Here is an 18,902-nt window from a genome sequence, read left to right as displayed (position 1 = left end):
CTGTGTAATCCAAGTCTGTTGAGCCATTTTCCGTAACACTTATTCAAGTGTAAGTCCTCCAGATGCAGCCTTTCCTATTTAACTCTTAGCTCTGCCTCTCTGAATGTAATATCAGGCTGCTGGATGGGGAGAAGAGAAATGCTACCTTGCGAGAGGAAGGCATGCCACACTTTCCTAAATGCCATGTGAATCCAGCTGCAGGGAAGAGCTTGCCAGACGCGAGACGGACGAAATGCCAGGGTGGATGCAGGTGAGACAAAGCTGCAGAACCTCTCCTGAGATCGTCAGCTGTGCCCCAGTCCCTGGGAGCGTGGGGGGCACTTGCCTTTGCTGTTCTTACTGGAAGGTGGAGACACGACTTAGGGGAGCAATTTGGCCCCTAAGTACAAGCTCTGCTGAGTCGGGCTGCAGCAGGGGTGCTCTGCAGGGGTCTAGGAGCCGTGTGTGTGTGGCTGGTCTGGGCTCGTGCTCCTCCAGCCCCCGACCCGGGGCTGCAGCGTGGCTGGGGAGGGGGCACTGGTGGCACCAGCAGCACTGGCCGGAGCACGGTGGAAGCTGCCGTGCCTGGGGAGAGGGACCTGGCTCCTCCGGGGCTTTCCCTGTGTTGCTCCAGGTGGCAAAGTGGGAGCTTCCCAGCGGGAGATGAGAGGCAAAACCTTGTATCTCGGTAGCCGTACGTATGTGAGTATGGAGGAAGAGAAGTAGTTGCCAGAGTCCTTGCTTGGGAAAAGCAGTGTTTGGGTTTCCAGGCGTGGCAGCTGCTACCTGGCTGGTTTTCAGCCTTCTGTGTTGGACAATAAACAGTGCATATGACAATTTCAAAGTTATAAGGTGCAAAAAAAGTCTGGTTTTGTGTTCTGAAGAAATATTTGTTAAGAGTATGGATGCTGATGCCAGGGTCTCCTGTTATTGTTACCCAGCAAGCCTGGAGTCCTCTGATATGTAAGTGAAGGTAGATAATTGACCCAAGGTGACTTTAGGTTTAAAAGTAAAAAGCTCCTTTTTACCTTTGAAATAAAATTATTTTTTCCCCAAATAATTGAATTTTACTATTGATTTCTGTGTTACAAGCTCTGAATTGGACATTAACCTTTTTCTAAGGGTTTGGTTGTTTGGGTTTGTTTTATCTGTTGAAATCTTTTTAAGGTAAATTCAAATTTCAAACGCAATCCTTGATTGATATATTCCAGGAATTCCTCTCTTGGTGCCAATTTTGGTGACTCAAGTGAAAAACTGTTGCTGTTCTGGGGAGATGTGGTGAGGTTATCACTAGTCAAGGGCTCACTTGCATCCCATTGGGTCTCGCTATACTTTGGTTTTGGGAGTCTGGGCCACAGGTGCCCTGGAGGAGGGCTGAAATCTTTGGGGTGGTGTCACAGTGACAAATGTAAACTTGATTACTACTTGGGAGTGCTTCAGCACTCCTTGCTAGAAACTATGTGATCCTGGTTTGGGATGGTCTGGTGCTCTGTATGCATTTCCCACACTTTTTATTAAAGTACAGATGGTTTCTAGGATATATGGTGTTTCATGGGGCTACAGAAGCTGTAACAAGACTTTGTCATAAAGTTATTTGCAGTGCTTTAAAATTTAGCACGTCTTACATCCTGACTTGCAGAACAGTCTTCTCCATCACTGAGAAATCAACTGCTGATGTTCGTTTTCTGCCCTTTGGTGGCCTCCTGGGCACTGCGTATATCTGAATTTTCCAGGAGGAGGGTGATGTCCTGAAAGGGTGGGGGTGGTTTTGCTAATCTGTCTCTAATCACTTCTGCATGTGCGAGTCTGGTTCTGTATCCGCTGCCATTAATGGTGCTTTCAAGCAGTGGGCAGCAAACCACTGATGGAGAGTGATCAGATGTTTGGGATCTGGTCACCCTGAGGAAGACTCCAATAGGGAAGAAGCAGCAACAGCACAAGGTGATTGTAGCTTGACCTCTGTGGTCTCTCATTTTGTTTTTTTCTTTGTGTGCTGATGGATGTGTTATTTCTCTGCCCAGGTGAGCAGCACCCTCCTTACAGTAAACTCGCTAAGCTTTGTCACAGTTGCCAAGCAAACATCACCTCTGATCCTTCCGGCCCCCGTGGGGGTCGCAGACCCCTGGCTATGGCTGTGGGCTCTTGCAACCTGCTCTCGGGACCACAGACCCCCGTGCTGCATCGGGACTGCACCTGCAGGAGGGACTGTCCTCTTCTGTATCCTCAGTCACAGCTGGAAAAAGCGTTCTGTAGGGCCTTCCGCGGTGGCACTAGGTTTCTTCGCATACGTGAGTGTACATATACAAGCTTCTCTTCCAGAGCAGGAGGCAGAAGTAAACCAAACGCTCAGCTTTAGAAAAGGTCCTGGGCTGAACTCCAGTTGAAGCAAAACCATCATGAACTCATTCATACTTCAGTAAACCTACGGGTCTGCAGCAGGGTAGGACCTAGCCCCTGGGAGATGTTGTATGGACTCAAATCAGGGAGGGAAGCCGTTCTGTGAGGGCTGTACAGCCTAAGGAAAAATATTGTGCAACAGATAAGGAAAGACAAAGGCTGGGGGTGTCGATGATGGGAACGATTGGTTCCAAAGACAGGTTTTAGGCACAATTTGAGTTCCAAATTTCTTAAAAAGATAAATAGGTGGGTGGGTTTAGTGACTTTGTCATATAAATGTAATGCAAACTATACCTGAGCTTGAGCTCCTGGCAAATGACTGTTTTAGCCTCCAGCCTTGCAAAGTCTGGAGTCTCTACTCAGTAAACATGGACCTTTGCAAGCCCCGGTACTGCCAGCAAGCAGCTGGTGATGTTGGTGTTTGCTCGCACGTGGTAAACACTTCCAGAAATACTTCCTAATCTGCAGGTGCACTTCAAACTGTTTGCAGCAAAAGGTTATACAGCACTGACCGGGAGGTGGTAGTATCTAATTTGTGACCAATTGTAGGATATTGCTGTCTTAATAAAAGATTTCACTCATGTTGTCATGGCAACAGAAGTTTTTGGAAGTAGCAGTGCTTAGGAGGTAAGTTGCTCTTGCCAGACAGAGGTTGCCCTGCTGGATAAAGCACTCTGGCAGAAGCTCAGCTGGCAGCGGTAAGGTGTCCAAAACACACTGGTCTGGGCAAGGAGGCAGGAAGGACTGGTGTGACCAAAAGGGTCCTGTCTGGAGCAATGCCTTTGCGCGGCTGGCACTTGCATCTCAGCTGCCACACAAGCCCTTTGTGTTGGGAGCAAGTCACTAACCCAACAGCTGGAGAATTTACCGTAGATTTTATGGAGCCAGCGGGGGAGCTCAGGGCTGCGGCAGGGTGAAGGGCGCCTCGGTCCTGCTGCCCCATGGGGCGGCACTGGGGCAACACCAGTCCCCTGGTGCCTGGTCCTGTCGCCCCCAGGCTGGTCCAAGACACCAGAAGTGGGCAGGGACCAGGTGGGAGGAGGCAGCACATGAAGCACCTGGTAGAGATCCTGGAGTTCCCAGCCCGGGAATGCAGGTACGGAGTTTCTGGCAGGTTTGCTGCCTTGCAGGAGCCTGCGTGGCTGGGCTGCAGGGTTGTTAGAGGACCTGTGCTCCAGGGGAGCCCCGTGCTGCATCAGGTGCTTGTGTAACTCCTGGGACTCACCTGCTGTGACAGCTGAAAGCACTTCAGCAAGTAATTAGCAGACAAAATAAACACAGTGGCATGAATCTAAACATGCTCTGTTGCGATGTGGGGCTGAGGGATCTGTGTAGCTTCAGCCCTGGCTCTCCAGTATGCTCATTATATTTGTACTAGCTTCTCTGCTCCAGAAGCTGCAAGAAATCATTCTGCTGTACATAATTTTAATTGCCTGTTATACAATTGCTTTTTTTTCCCCCATGTCTGTCAAATATATTCTCTGTTCAAAAGTGCAGCTCTGTCATGTGGCATGACCTGTCTGCTAAATTACAATAGGAATAAAAAAATACTGCAGAAAAAAAAAAACTAATTATGAAACACAATGGCATTCTCAATCTCTATTGCCATCTGCAGCCTGTTGTGTTAGGACCAGTACAAACAGATCAATAAAACCTGCTGCTTTTCTTATGTTGCCTTTGGCAGTTGTAAGTAGTTTGTGCAGTGTTCACGGGGGCACTCTTGTGTCTCTGGGCTGATGATGTGCTGTCCTCAGCCAGACGATTTCAGCAGTCCCTTTTTTTGCAGAATTGCTCTGGAGCAGGGATTTGAAACTGCACACAGAGAACGGAGAAAGGGGGGCAGCAATGAGAGGGTTAAAAAGAATTATCTGGGCTGCAGCTTTAAAAATGTCTATTGAGGGCACGAAACTGAATTTGGTAGGAGGTTCTTGTCTGGAACACGCCTTGGCAGTAAACAGATATCTGATCTCAGAGGCAATAAGGCATCGGGAGCACCGGCAGGACTGCAGTGGGCTGTGGTTGCTGGAGGCTGCCCGGAGCATCCCTGGTCTGAACGCGGAGCAGGGTTTGTGGAGCTGGAGCACTGCCTGGCACAGGGTGTCCCTTACGGTGCTGCCATGCCAGAGGGTGGAACTGGCGTGAATCTGTTTGTGTGACTAAGAATAAACAAACCCTCTTTTCCTAGTTTGACTTTCTTAGACAGCAGAGGGGGAAAGCGGAGGATGCAGTGTGGGAGATGAGTGGTACCAAGGATGACAGCCGTTGTCGGAAGGCAGTCCGCATTGTCACCGAGCTGTGCCGGAAGAAAAGCCTGCCTAGCTTGGACCTGGACATTTGCAGGGAGTTCCTCCTGCTGCCTTCCGACCAGAGCCTGATTATCTCCGAGCCAGGTACAGTACTCTGGTCCTGTCTGCTGGAGTGGTGGCGTGGCTGCCCACAGCCAGAGGAAGGCAGGACTCTCACAGGGGAGGGGAATGTTTGCAAGCCCCGTGTTAGACTCGGGGCTTGTTCTCGGCATGCATCGCTCTGTGGTTATTTTCCTTTACACGTGTTCCACTGTGAAGTTTTGGATGCAAGTGCTACCTCACCTGTTGATGTGAACCAGCACAGCCTGGTGGGGATGGTGGCGCTGAGGGGGCAGGTGGGCTGTTACCGGCACGCGCTAGCAAGGAGGCGGTTAATGAGATAAAGTTTCCATGAAAGTTCCATATTTTTTTGCAAACATAGACTCCTGTCCTGTGTAAAACAAAAAAGCAGTAAAAAGACTATTTAAGTAACTGAGATAATAGGAACTGTTTGCTGTTATCCCAGTTTGAGAAAAGGCAGGACTTGCATGGATTTTTAGTTCCATGCAAAGGGACCGTAACGTACTTTCATGTGTTTGTTTTACTTTCCCTAAGAACTGCCTGAAGTTGTTCCTTGTCAGCTTGTAGCGCGAGGGAGACACACTGTGTGTCAGCGATGAATCAAGAGCAAGCTTACCGCTCTGAGAGCAAAGGGGCATTTCTGTATTGCAAAGCAGTTAATTTTCAGTAGATTTCTGCTTACAGCTTCTTGTTCCAGAGAGGTCGTCTTCTGCTGTAACTTCACAAGACATTGGCAGAGGGGGCTTACATCCCAGGCTCACACGCTGAGAGGCAAAAACCAAAATCCCATGCTTTTTAGCATTATTGATAACAAGCTGTAAGTTGTTTGTGTACTCGAACACTTGTGCAGAGTGCTTCCTTTAAGATTTCTGTAAATAATGATCTACCAACCCTGCTTGATTTCACAGCATAAGTTTTCAGAACTTTTCTTCTCCTCCTCCTGTCAGGGCCTGGGTGCGGTGCAGCATCCCGTCAGTCCCTCTCCAAGCTCCCTGCCTCGTCCTGCTCCGGTCCCTCCACCAGCGCCTCGCGGCGGGATGCGACGGCGCCCAGGGCACACGGGCAGCTCTCTGGTCCCGCTGGGCTTCTGCCTTCTCTTTGCCCACAGTGGTGCGTCCACCACTGTTTTACCAGTATGTCCCACCTTCATTTCACATCCCACTCCGCTTGTAACTTAATTGTCATCTTAAAATGCCTTGCTTTATCCCTGCTTGTTCTGAAGGCATCTCAGCACTGCTGGTACCGTCCTTACGCGTTGCGTCCAGTGCAGCTGTTTCCTCTATTGCAAATAACTTACTGCATTGCTTCATAATTCTTTACATTGGTACCAAAATGAATGTTTTCCTGACTCCATGCAGCAGAAATACCTGTACTGCTTTTGTTCCGTCCACCCTGGTATGACAGATAGTTGCCTGGCGTTTGTTTGTGCAGCCTGCTCGGGACCTCGTTTTCGGGTCGTGACTGTGTCACCGTATGCCTTTAACTTCTCAAATGTTTGCTGCGCTGACCTCTGGTTTAAGTGTCAGCCTCTACCCAGTGCCCTGGGCGAGTCCTGCTGGGCCGACTGACTGCGCTGGGTGCATTAACAGCTGTTGCTGTCGTCTCTGCTCTGCACGACTGGGCCCATTTTTATGTCTAGACAGCACTGAGGACACCGTTTGGGCCCAACTAATATTTCTCAAATGCCTGGATGTAAAAATTCTCCAGCAAGGGGGAAAAATCTGTTTGCATTAAGCATTAACTAATGTAACAGTTGTGGTGGTTAAAATACCCGCTAGCGTCTGGATGTTGATCTAATTATCCACATTTGTGCTTTGCCCATTTTATGCTGAAGACTTATGTTAAGCAAATTTGCTATCGGCTACCTGGAGTCCTATGTTCAGATTTGTCGACTCCTTCCTCATAAAGATATACAAATAAAAAGCGAGGCTGTGCGAGACGAGCAGTGATGCGGCTGTGAGACGGGGTACAGACAGGAGAATCGGAGCTGAGCAGCCTCAGTGCTGGGCACTTGCATCCAAAGTTTGGTGGAGTAAAACTGGCCCAATTTGTCATCATCATGTGAAGTCAACGGCTTCTCTGTCAGTTTGTTACCTCCTGGATAAATCTATTAGCTAATGGCTAAATCAGCTTGGCTTGCCAAGTCTCTCGATGGAGTTCGCGTCATTTGGGAGCAGGCAGGCGAGAGCACTCTAACGCTGCCAAAGCTGGCAGCCAGGGCTGCGTCTGCACAGCTCTGCTTGCCGTTAGACCCTGAGAGGTGGTTTGGTGTTTTCTGATGTTTCATGTGTGGATGGAGAGCAGTATCTTCTGGGGATGCTGTGGACTTGCAAAGAAATTAGCCAGGTATCGCTAGCCTCATTGCACTGCATCTGACAGTGGAAAAAAACTGAATATAAAAATATTACTGAATAGTTTATGTAAGAATATGTCAGAACATGGTTTTATGCAGTGGCTGTTTTAAAACCATTTTGGACTGAATGTGGAGAGTGCTACTGTCTATAAAGTAGCTGCTCCTCTGCTCTGTGTACTTCGGGTTATGCAGCAGCCGATTCTGCCACTCCAAGTCAATATAAGAAATACGGCGGCAGCCGTTCCCCCGTGTGCCATACATACTGTGCGCCCAGCGACGCAGCATTGCAGGCTGCTGCTGCTGGCTAGTAACCCAGCAGCTAAGTATGTCAGAAAAATAAGGTATTTGGATGAGGAAGGTTTTGGTATGGCTGCGTCAGTGGATATGCGAGGGTGAGTTTTGCCTGCAGTTTGGCCCATGGCGGTGCCAGGAATAGAACTGATCTCTTGGCTGTGGGCCCTGAGATCGAGCAAGATACAGCATCCTTTTGTTGTGCCTATCTAAAATCCTTCCCCGTAGCTGCCTCCATCTGATAGCTCCCTTCCCTGCCAGTCCTCAGCTGTTGTGCAGTGACGCTGCGAGTGTGACTAGTACACAGGCACGAGCTGTAGGCAGTGGAAATGCCTGTGATATAGGGACAACATCCACCACTGCGGTGATGTGCCTTAGATAAATGGATGTTTCTCTGCCCTGGAGGTGCGGTGAGCACTCTAGGATGTAGCGCTCTCAGAAAACTTGTGGACAAGCCCTGCTGAAGTGCAAAGCACTTGGCTGCCGATGCAGGGGAGCCCGCATTGCCCGATTCCCACAGGAGGGCTGCCCTGGGCACAGCGAGCCACCCCGTGTCACCCGGTCCCTCTGCCCGTGGGAGCGGAGCTGCTTGTTGGCGAGCAACGTGCTCCAGGGTCCTTGGGGAACAGGGTGCAAGGTCCTGCTCCCCGGGGCCTGCTACCAGCTCCTGCGGTGCGGCGAGCTTCCCCTGGCTGCGCCTGCCCAGGCTGGCTCCCAGGGGTGGGAAGCCCGTGGTCCTTCCCGCGGGCAGCTGGGCTCCAGCCTGCCACATCCCCGGGCACGGGCATTGCGTGGCACCCTGCACAGCCCTCACCGCCGTGCAGCGTGCTCTGTGCTTGTCTGCTCGGTCAGGTTGTCGCTCAGTCCGCACTGAATTGCGTTACCGACTTGCTCCCAACGTTCTCCTGAGCTGGGTCCCTGTGGGCGCACGGTGCCGGCCCTGGCTGCGGATGGGGGCTGCCAGCGGCGCAGGGGGGTTGTGCCAACAGGCGAAGGCACAGGGGGCGGGGGCTCGGCTCCACAGGGGGGTTTAGAAGCAAAATGATCATTCTGAAAGGATCGTGCAGAGCGGGTGGAGTGTGGTTGTGATGCTTCCTGACCGTGCGTAGGTACAGGAGGGAATTTACACCAGGGTCAGAGCACATCCAGGAGCAAACCCCTGGGTTTGATTTCTAGTGCCAGCACTACTGTGTTGTGGCTTTCTTTAAATACGACGTTGGAGTTTTTTGCCTCAGTGTATCCATTTGTAAGAAGCTTCACTGCCCTGTAGAATAAGAATAGGACACAGTGGATGATGCGCAGAGGTTTTGCAGTTTTTACCCAGAAAGTCGCTACAGGATTGCGTGCGCAGCAGTCCCTGTTGATCTCGGCACAGTGCGTGTGCCCTCCTCAAACCCTTCCATAGGCACTGATTCACCCCAACAAAATGCTCATCTGCTCTCCTGGTGCAGGGTACGAAACCTGAAGTGAAAGGGAAAAAAACCCAGACAGCTGGGGAAAATGCAAAACCAGAGGAGATGTTACGATAATTTCTGTTTCCTAGCACGCTTTGTCAGCTGTCCTTCTGTGCTCTAATCCCACAGTAATTCAGAGCACATTTAGCGTTTTGCCCTTTGTGTGAACTGTTCTTTTTAAACTTCATGATGCAGGCAGTACATCTTGTACAGCGCTGAACACCCTCCTGGCACTTCACAAATACTATTAAAATGTTAAACCCACAAGTACGTAAGTGTTCTTGCTGCAGGCAGAAAAAGGGGCGAATTTCTGTGCAATAGGGGTTTTTTTTCATTGCAGGAATGTTGATGCAGAAAGATCACTTTTATATGGAGAAATTGCTACTGGAGTATTTTTCTTGGAAAAAAAATTACCCCTTGGTAGGATAGTTTGACTAATGGGAAAACTGATGGCATGCCCATTCACCGATACGGGATGCCTACAGCCACTGCCTATGAAATACGGAGAAGCCTCGGATTTGCTTACCAGCTGTAACAGCAGACTTTTCTGAACCGCTGTTAAAGAGTATTTTAAGTAAATATAACAGTAAACATGTTTAAAGCCACCCAGGCTTTCACTGGAGCTTGTGTTTCCAGAGGCCAGGCACGTGAGGAGTAGCACCCAGGGGCAAAGCTCCTTCTTACCCCGGAGTGATGTACTCGCAAAATAGATCTTGCCTTCCTCTGCGAGCGTCTGGTCCACCAGCAGCAAAAGGGCTTCACGCAGCAGAGTTGCTCTTTAGCTCAAGTAAAACAGGTTTGTTCTCTGATCCTGAAGGTGTCAGGTTCAAACCTTGCTACCAGAGGAAGGTTTGCAAAACCATATTAAAATAAGGTTAAAAGCAGCAGCATAAATCTAGGAAAAATGGATTATATAGCTTGTCTATGAACACGTGTCTGTCTATTAACTGTGTGGATCTACGACTCTTCGGCTGCCTCTGGCTATGCACTGTGACGGTCCCGGTAAATAACATGCACCTTTGGAGCTGTGGAGTGCGTGTGTTCCGGGGCTCTGTAAGTACCGCTCTGCGTAGAAGCAGGTTTGCATCTGCCTAATTGCTGTTGGTTGATTCATTCCTGAAGCAGTACAGGGAGGCTGATCGTGTTTGTGGGTTTTTTGCGGACCTCGGAGCCTATTCCAGTGCAGCTGCAGTAGCCTCATGCATAGTCAGGGACCAGCATCTAAAACTCCATAGAAACAGGCAGCCAGATTGCTGCTGGTGTTAATTGCGTGTGTGAGCTGGCTGAGGACAGTGACCAGGGACCGAGCCGAGGAGCAGATACCTCTTTGGTAAGTCCACATTTCTGAAGTTACTTTGTTAATTTTTTGCCTTTTTCCATACTATGGAGCCTCTTTTCCTTAACAAACATTTTGCTTCAGCAGTTTCTGTCTTTGCCGTTGAAACATTTTCTTCTGCTTTCAGTATTCTCCCTACGTTTTCACTGAAACCGAGCATGTGCTTTCAGCTAGTTCAAATCAGGGCATAGCCTGACTCTCATCTTCTCCATTGTTTTGCGGGAGGACTCCGAGAAGCTGGTATTTCTGTGTTTGCAGGTGTTTGTTGCTGGACATCTTTGCTTTGCTGAAGTCACGCCAGTGTGATGTGCACAGCCTGCTGCACGTACCATGCATTCACTAAGTCACACAGTCTCACATGTGTGCATTCGTTCTTCAGGGATAAGAGCAGAACCCTAACGGGATCTTACATCTGATACAAATTTGCATTTAACTGTAGTTTCAACTGTCCTTTTTTTCTTACCTGTTTCTTCTTACTGCTCATGTTTCGAAGTACAATTGCATAGTCTTCCCTAGGACCCCAGGTTTCCATCTCGTGTTAGTTAGGCACCTTTTTCTAGCTTTCTTTTCAAAGATGATAGTATATATTTTTCCTTCCTATCTGTATATTGTAAAATCAGGAAGCTTATCTGTAACAGCCCTTATTGTTTCAATCCAGTGGACTCACTAGCATAACAGTCACTTGCGCTGGCAGTTGTTTGGAGGGATGTGATTTGTCTCTCTGCCATGCATTGTCTTTAATTATACTTGTACGTTGCAAAATGGCATCCTAGAGGGACAGAGAAGGGACATTTCGAGTGACTGTACATGAACTGTATATTTTCTATGTCTATGGCAAAAAGAAAGTTATCCTGCAGGGTGTCTTGTACACAGTGAAACTGCAGATGCTAATTAAGGCTGCCTTTATATTTAGTCCAGTTTGTTATGCTGTAGCAGGTTGGTGTTTGACAACATCACAGCGAAGGCTAAAGGCAGGATGCCAGAAGCTCAGTTCATGCAAGCCCTTTCAAAGCCATCATTAAGACATACAGTCCTGGAGCATTTGGTTCCATGGAATAATAATTGCCCAGAAATTCTAGCACAGCAGTGTCTCTGGTAATGTAAGTATTACTCTGATTTTCTATGCCTGTTCGTAACTGCTGCAAAGAAGCGCCTGTGCTCCTGTAACAACACAGTGTTAGGTGAGTATGGCGAGCACCTCCTTCATCGCGTTCTTTCCATACGCGGCACTTCATCTCTTGGACGTCTGCGTGCATTTGCTCAGAGTTATTTGAGCTCAGTTCTGCATCTGGTCTTGGCTCAAAACCTTCGTGCTAAAAGGATTCTGAGCGGTGCGGCACGGAGTGTTATGAGTCGTTGGAAAAGGGAAAAAAGAATCTCAGAATCCATTTAATAAATCTGCAGGATTGGGCAGTCCAGCCTGCACGCGTGACTGTTGCATAGTACGTTTTAGGGGTTAAAGATCTCTGTCTTTGTTACAAGCTAATGGAAGCAGCAGCAGCGGCTAATGACAGGAGCAGAGCGGTTCAGGGAGGAAGTTCCCTGATCATTCAGTGGAGCCTGAACAAAGAAATGCTTTTTTCATAACTGCTGCATCCCCGGGTGGCAGCGCGGGGTCTCGGTACCTCGGGGTGTGCAGGCGGGTGGCTGGGGACCCTGCCCGGCTGCTCTGCGTCCTGCACCGCTTCTCACAGACCTGTGCCGTTCTGCTGTGCAGACCAGACTGTCTTTTGTGTGCCAGGTATTATCAAAACGACACGTTGAGAGAGAGAGAGAGAGAGAGAGGGCATGACACGGGCTTTCATGGTCATACTGGGTTTAGATGGCTTTAATTGGCAACCTGACCTCCTGAGGACACGCATCTGTGTATCACCCACTCTTTGCAGCATCGGGAGCCAGGGGAGTTCTGGATGAATCCTGATCTCTTGGTTTTGGTTTGCTGTGGGGCAGGTCCAGGCAATGAAGCTCTTCCATCATGCTTTCATGGATTCAAGGAGGTCCCTTGTGCTGGAGAGGCTCTGTGTCCTGAGGGCGAGGGGAGCGCTCAGCCCAAGGAGAGCCTCTGGAAAGCTTTCTGGGCTGCCTTGTCCCAACTCGGGGCTTCTGCCCTCCCCTGGCTGAGCTCTGCTTTTTGGGGTTCTCAGCCTGTGTCCTCTTGCCTGACCCTGGACCGCAGGGCTGGAGATGCCCGGACCCGTGGGATGAGGATCAGCGCTTAGGAGGCTGCAGGGTGGGGTGGGAAGAGACCCCGGTTCTGCTCCCAGTCAAGGTTTATCCTGAGGTCTTTTCGGGGCAGGCTGATTTTAGGGTTTTTTTGAACCGAAACGGAGTCAGAGAGAGAGCCGCAGGGAAGCATTTCCCCGAAACTGAATCTCCTGTAGAAAGTGAAGTGCACAGAGACGGCAGCTCTGGCACAGTGAGCCTGGACGCTGAGGCGCTGCTGACCCTGGCCTTTCTGGGGTCTCACAACAGTCTTTGGCTTTGACCAAGTTTTTGAAGGGAAATTTTAAGGTCTTAAGGGAGAGAGTGACAGTGTAAACCTTCTGTTTGCATTGCACCTTGAAATGCAATTGTATTTCTACATCCCAGAAGCGTCCGTATTATGGTGTTTTGCTCTCTGCCGGGCTCTGCTCAGCTCCGGCAGGTCTGGGCAGAGACCTCCCCCCATATCGAGCAGCCTCAGCAAGGCGTCCCGGCACACCTTCTGTGCTCAGCTCAGGTCCTGTCTGCACCGGGTCACATCGTGGGAGGAGGATGACGCTCGGTGTCACTCATTTAACCTCAGCCCAGGGCACCACGTGTGCTCAGCGCTGCCGAGTCGTTTACAGATGTTGCTACAACATATTGTGATAAAATGTCATGGGGTTAGCGCACAACTATGTACTATAATTATATGCAGTGTGGCTTATAATAGTTCATTAGATTGTCATCAGTTAGGCATAAAGCAATGACAACTCTTACTATCTCATTTATAACACTCTAGAGAACAGCCGATTAAGACACAAAGCGACATAAATCACTGGGGAATGTTTCCTTTGGTTTGGAACATTTTTTTTTTCTTTTTTTTGTCACTTTTGGTAACAGAAATGCTGCATTGCTGACAGCTCAAATTTCCCCTTCTGGTCGCACATGCAAACAAAAGTTTGAGAAACAAATGTGCCTTTGATGCAGCCTGGAGGGAAAGTCAGAATCGTCAGGTCAATATCCCCGGAATATTTGGTCTTCAGAAAACTTTGATCAGTCTCCTCCAGTCCAGCTGTTCTGCTGGGGCACGGCCATTTTAATGTGTGGTACTTATTTCTCTGGGTGTTGATATGGGCCTCTCAGCACTGTGTACGCAGCCCGTAGTCGCTAGTGGGCAAAGCGGCGGTAGAAGAAGGGAGTTTCATCTCCAGGTCCCAGCCAGGGAGCCCAGGGCAAGGGCACGTTGGGGACCCCTCTGTGACATCTGTCCCAGATGTTCCCGTGACTTGGGCTGCACAGCAAGTGTGACGCTGTGCCTGTCGTTTCCGAAAGCCCCGCAGCCAGGGCAATAGGTGGCATGTCAGCCCTGTCTCCAGTACTGACCTTGGTGTTTTAATACCTTTTGGCAGGATCTTCCCACCCAGACAGATTTGAGATTTCTTTTCTGTTTCTAATCCATTTCAGCCATGATCTGATCTGGGTTTTTAAAGACGTGTGGCTTATGTGGGCTTTCACTGAGCTACCCATCACTGCCGATCTGAAGGAAGGTGACTAAGGGAAAGGAACGGGATGTCTTTTTCTAAGCTCGAAAGCCTGATTTTATTTCCTCCATAGAAGATGGTCCTATATCCAAAAAGTCCTGTGGCTGGAAAGAACTTTTTTTTTTGTCCTGCCTCCTTTAGCGTGTAAACCAGCAAAAGGATGCAGGCGCAGGAGTGTCTGACCTGCAGTGGCCAGTGGGCAAACGCAGCCTCACAGCCTGTGCTGCCCGTTAACCCGGGCTGAGCCGCAGCTCATTGCGGGCTACTTAGGACTTTTTCAACTTGCTTGCCATTGTGGTAGCCACAGTCTAAATGAACAGAGAACTGAGTGTATCTTACCACAGCAATTCAGCAGTTCCTGTGGCAATCCCTCTGTCACTCGTATTTGGCATTACTGCTTAGCAGAGGTTTCGATTAGCTCCTGTTAAGGTTGCATGGTATTTCATGGTTGTGTTTTGGCTGTCCAGAGCCTGATATGGTGGAGGCTTCTCCTGTGCAGCCTTTAAATCCTTCTCCATTCTGTTTCAGTGAGCAAAGCACAAGGTCCAGGCTACTGAGGTCTCCTCTGACATTTCATTCCTTTGTTTGGTGTATTACACTTTTTCATATGTATGTGTTTATTTTTTTTCTTTTTATTATTATATATACATACATGTGTGTAAAGTACATCATTGTTGACTCTGCATTTGAAAATCACCTTTGGTGTTTCCCTCTGAATTACTCTGTTCAGATTTTCTTCTGCTTTTTTAAACTCAGCCTGGGGGACTGGTACGCCTCCCTCTCCTGCATCCGAGCATTTACTGTCTGTTCCACCAGTGATAAAAGTACCAAGCCATAAACTGAAAAACTCCAGGCAGTAAAGGGTATGATAGCCTCTGTTTTCCCCACCTTTTCTCTGTTTAATGCACTTGCCTAATCAGCTCTCTTAGGCCATCAGGTGTGAAGGTCCCTCCCGAGGGACCGGGTGCCGGGCGCAGCAAGGACGGGGACAGCAGACACGTTGCCGTCCCCAGGAGCCGCTCGCAGCCCTCCCACCTGCGTGCCGGCTTCCTCCGAGCCAAGACATAGCAGGAGCTTCAGCTGTAGCCTGGATATGTAAGCAAAAATGAAAACAACTCTCTCTTCTTCTTGCAGGCAGTGCACGGTGCAGGTAACTGCTCAGGGGGTGTCCCAGGACCCCGTCATCATGCGGCGATGAGCTGCCACAGTCTCCATCGCAGCACGGGGAAACCGAGTCGGGTTTCCCACACCCGGGCTGCTCCTTGTGTCCAGAGTTGCTGGAACAGTAATTTATTCCATGTGCTAATTTATTATTATATGTTTTCTCCTTAATTATAATTTGAACTGGAGTTTATGAAATTTGGGAATTCGCAAGTACAGTTGCTAACAAGCTGATAGCTGGTTTCTAGGACAACAAATGACACAACTGTTAAAGGAACAAAACTTTGCATTAAGTTGTCCATGTCTCATGTTCTAGTTATTCTCCCAGCTATAGAACCGCATCCCTTAAAGAATTACAGTAAACGGTGAAAAAATCCCTGGCATTGCTTAATGAAGGAAGTTTTGTCTGGACTGGAGTTACGAGGTTGCTGTTTGCACTTGGACCGTAGATCACAGTTGCTTGAAACACTGGATCCCTGCAAGGTCTCCTTATGAAGCAGGTTGTCTTCATACTTAACGTGCAATAATGAGATGGTTTGAATTTTATAATCTTATATAATTACTCTCAAAATAGCTTCTGATTCATCCTTGCCTTTGAAGCTTATAGTTTGCATTCCAATAAGCTCTTGCAGGGCAGGAACCCTATGGTAGCAGCAAATTAATTTTTAAGAAGTTTTTTTCTATCTAACTGAAACTTTGGCATAGCCAGTTGAGCCTTCATGTCTCTCTCTTCCTATAATCTGTTACGTAGCTGGGTGCGCACAGGAGACGAGGCGGCTCTGTCTGAGCTCCTGTGGAGCCCGTGCTGGCAGGGGGAAGCTGGTGGGAGCTGATAGTGTGGGACTCGGTGTCCAAGGGCTGAGGAACCACATGCACAGGATAAATCTCCTTCTAGCTTCACGTGGGAGGAAGGCTGAGTTTGCAGAGCTTTCAAGGGGGCGTTTCAGAGACTCCGCGAATGTTTCCTCGCAGAACATCTGCAGTGTTCATCTCATGAGGGTTTCCACCCCTCTGCTGGCTTGAGGGGAGTTTGCCATTGAGCTACATATGATGAACTGACTGCGAAAGTGCTCTTCGTGTAAAACTCCCCCTGCTTTCACGTTATTTTCAGTTCACTTCCATTGTACTGTCTTTAGTGGAATTACTTGTGGTTGACATAGAGTAACAAAACAAGATTTGGGCACTCTCCACAGCAAAAAGCAGCTGGAAGTGCTGCTTGCCTTCACCTGGAGAAACTCTGTAAAGCATGCCAGCGCCAGGGGAGTGCGCATGGTGGCGGAGTCTCTCAGGGTCTCTGCGGGTATTTCTTAACATGGTGCTGCACTGGGCAGCTGAGGGGAATAGTCAGTGACCCTTACACGACCCAGAGACAAAACCACCCTGATTTGTTTCTTTCTGGATCAGTCATGGGACCAACTGTTTCCGTGACTTCATTTTCTTCTCCCAGATACTCTCAGGATGCGGCAGTGTCCTTGGCAGGGTGACGCTCCCTGTCGCCCTGCAAGGACAGCTGACAAGGGGCCAGGCTCCCGTTGGTCTGAGCAGGGTGTCGGTAGGTGCAGGTAGAGCCGTAGGTGCAGCTGACGCTTGCTGCTACTGCTCGGGTCCTCCTGCATAGAGGCAGCGTGGAGGGTCTGGGAACACAGGCATGGAGCTGCAGGTGATCGATATCCCCAGTGCTCTGGGCCTGCTGCCTGCCTTGCTGCGACGTGGGGTCTGCTCTGCAACCCTTATTGCCACCCACAGCATGAGATAACGTCTGAGGGACGACGGAAGCTCTGCTCAAGCCATAATTGTTTTCTGACCCGGTCCTTTAACATCTGCTGAGAACTTGATGAAATATTTTCCCCTCACTAACAACCCACACCTCTGTGATCTTGTTTGAGCGGCAGCCCCTCTGCAGTGCTTCACAACACATCCAGCTCCTGTGCTCTTAGGCTGCTCGTGAAAAGCAAATTGACTGCAGTGAGACTTTGAAGTGACAGCTGCTAATGACTTGTCTAGCTCAACAATATTTCAGGACGTGTTCCTATAGCTCATAGCTGCCAGTAAATCAAGAAGAGAAGTGTTGCTGAAGTTGCAAATGACAACCAAACGGCAGCGAGTAGGCTTGAAGATGTGACAGTGAAGACATCAGCAGAGCACTGGCACGCTGGACACCGTCCCAGCGAAGGGAGGCAATCAGCAGGCTTGCAGCGCTTCCCTCTCGCAGCCGTGTGCTCTGCAGACCCCGGTTCCCCCTTAGCTGCGGCCTCTGTTAAACAGAGCTGCTTTCTGAGACAAGAACTGAAGCTGTGTTGGGCGACAGGGACAATCGGATCTTTATTATTTGCTCTGTTCCCGTTCCCGTGGCCGTGGCATGCTTGGGGAGGGCGTGAGGAGCCGGCTGAGAGCTGCACGCTGCTGCACTGCAGCTGCTCTCTCAGCTGCAGCATTTCGGGATTTACAAGACAGCCAGTTTCCTTTTCAAAATTCCTGTGGCACAGTGCTCTGCGAGCTGCTGCGCTCCTTGGAGCCTCGCAGGGTTTGTTCTGAGCCCCGTGCCCCTCCTCTGCTCGGTTTGTGTTTTGGTTTCGGCTGTCGTGCCGCTTGATGCCGTGCTGCTGCTTCGGTTTAACATTCGGTTTCTGTTCCATCCAGTCCCTGCTCCTTCCTCTGTAAAACAATGCCGACCGGTGTTGCTAAATAAACATGTCTATAGCTAGGATTTAATGGAAACCTCTTCCATTCCACCGCTGTTGTCCTGTGCTCCCCTCCGCCCCCGCCCCAGGCATCTGAGGTTCGCCACAGTTTCACATGCCCAATTTCCAGCCCTCAGCTAATCAGACTCACATTGGTGATGCTTCTCAATTGAGAGGAAATTAGATCAGCTGTTGGTGGGTGCCTCACGTGGTCTTTCGTAGGCCCAGAGCTGCCTGTCTTCTCCTCCAGCAATAACTCTCGTAGTAATCCATCAGTTGAATGCATGATCTCTACAAAGCCCTGCAGAAATAGAACAATATGTTCCCACAAGCACTGTTGCGATAGAAAAGTGTAGTAAAAATGGACAGAGAAGCCTGGAAATATATATGAGCAGTGGTCGATATATTACACTGGAAAAGCAGTTGGCCGCCAGGACGCATGCTGGCCCCACGCTGCACCTCAGCCTACAGCATTTAATTTTTTCAGTCCCTCCTTGAACTTCCACTGGTGATATTCAGACTTTGTTTGAATCCAACAGGTAGCTGGAATGACTAATAGATGCTGGAGTGCCGAGAGAGCCATCAAATGTACTTTGTTTTCTCTGTGGGGAGTGGGTGGAAGGAAAGCTAAATTACATCTTCAAGATATTAAATATAACTCTTCAGATAAAACTCAGAGTTATCCATGAATCTCTTTAATGACAGTGTAAGCTACTTCACAGTAATAAAAGTCAATGTTGCCATAATTAGACCAGTATTGTCTTGCAGTTAATAGACTGTTGTAATCATGGCTTTGTCACATTATTAATCGTTTTCTGTTTGGACTTTGCTAATTATCCCCTTCGGCAACTCAGTTTGGGTATTATGAAGTCATCAGGGGTATAAAGCTGAAGCATAGTTCCACCATATTCTCCTAATTAGTTCCCATCCAAGATGTAACAAAATGTATGGCTGTACTGATGAGCTGCTTCCCGAGGGCAGGGGGACGGGGCCAGGGAGGGGCTGGACTAGCCAAGAAATTATCCCCCTTTCCTAAATTTGCCTTTGGCTTTACGGTTTTAAATTGCTCTGCGGTCCCTTTGTCCTGCCCTGGGCCATCTCATCTTCTACCACAGCTCCTGACCGTCACCCAGCAGCTTCCCGCCGCCCTCATGCCCCT

At 49.2% G+C, this 18,902-nt stretch overlaps 1 protein-coding gene across 2 annotated transcripts in view; it reads left to right on the top strand.

The window, feature by feature from the left end:
- The first annotated feature begins 4,525 nt into the window (after nt 1–4,525).
- The window catches only part of SYT6 (synaptotagmin 6), a 35,815-nt gene continuing 21,438 nt past the window's right edge, over nt 4,526–18,902 (top strand). For both annotated transcript variants that reach the window (XM_054181308.1, XM_054181307.1), the window contains exon 1: nt 4,526–4,766. In XM_054181308.1, the coding sequence (XP_054037283.1) occupies nt 4,613–4,766 (154 nt within the window). In that variant the 5' untranslated portion in view covers nt 4,526–4,612. The remainder of the gene's footprint in view (nt 4,767–18,902) is intronic.

The sequence above is a fragment of the Rissa tridactyla genome, chromosome 21 (genome assembly GCF_028500815.1).
Source record: "Rissa tridactyla isolate bRisTri1 chromosome 21, bRisTri1.patW.cur.20221130, whole genome shotgun sequence".
NCBI lineage: Eukaryota > Metazoa > Chordata > Aves > Charadriiformes > Laridae > Rissa > Rissa tridactyla.
Note: the sequence above shows the minus strand (reverse complement) of the source record. Positions and strands in the feature narration are given on the sequence as shown.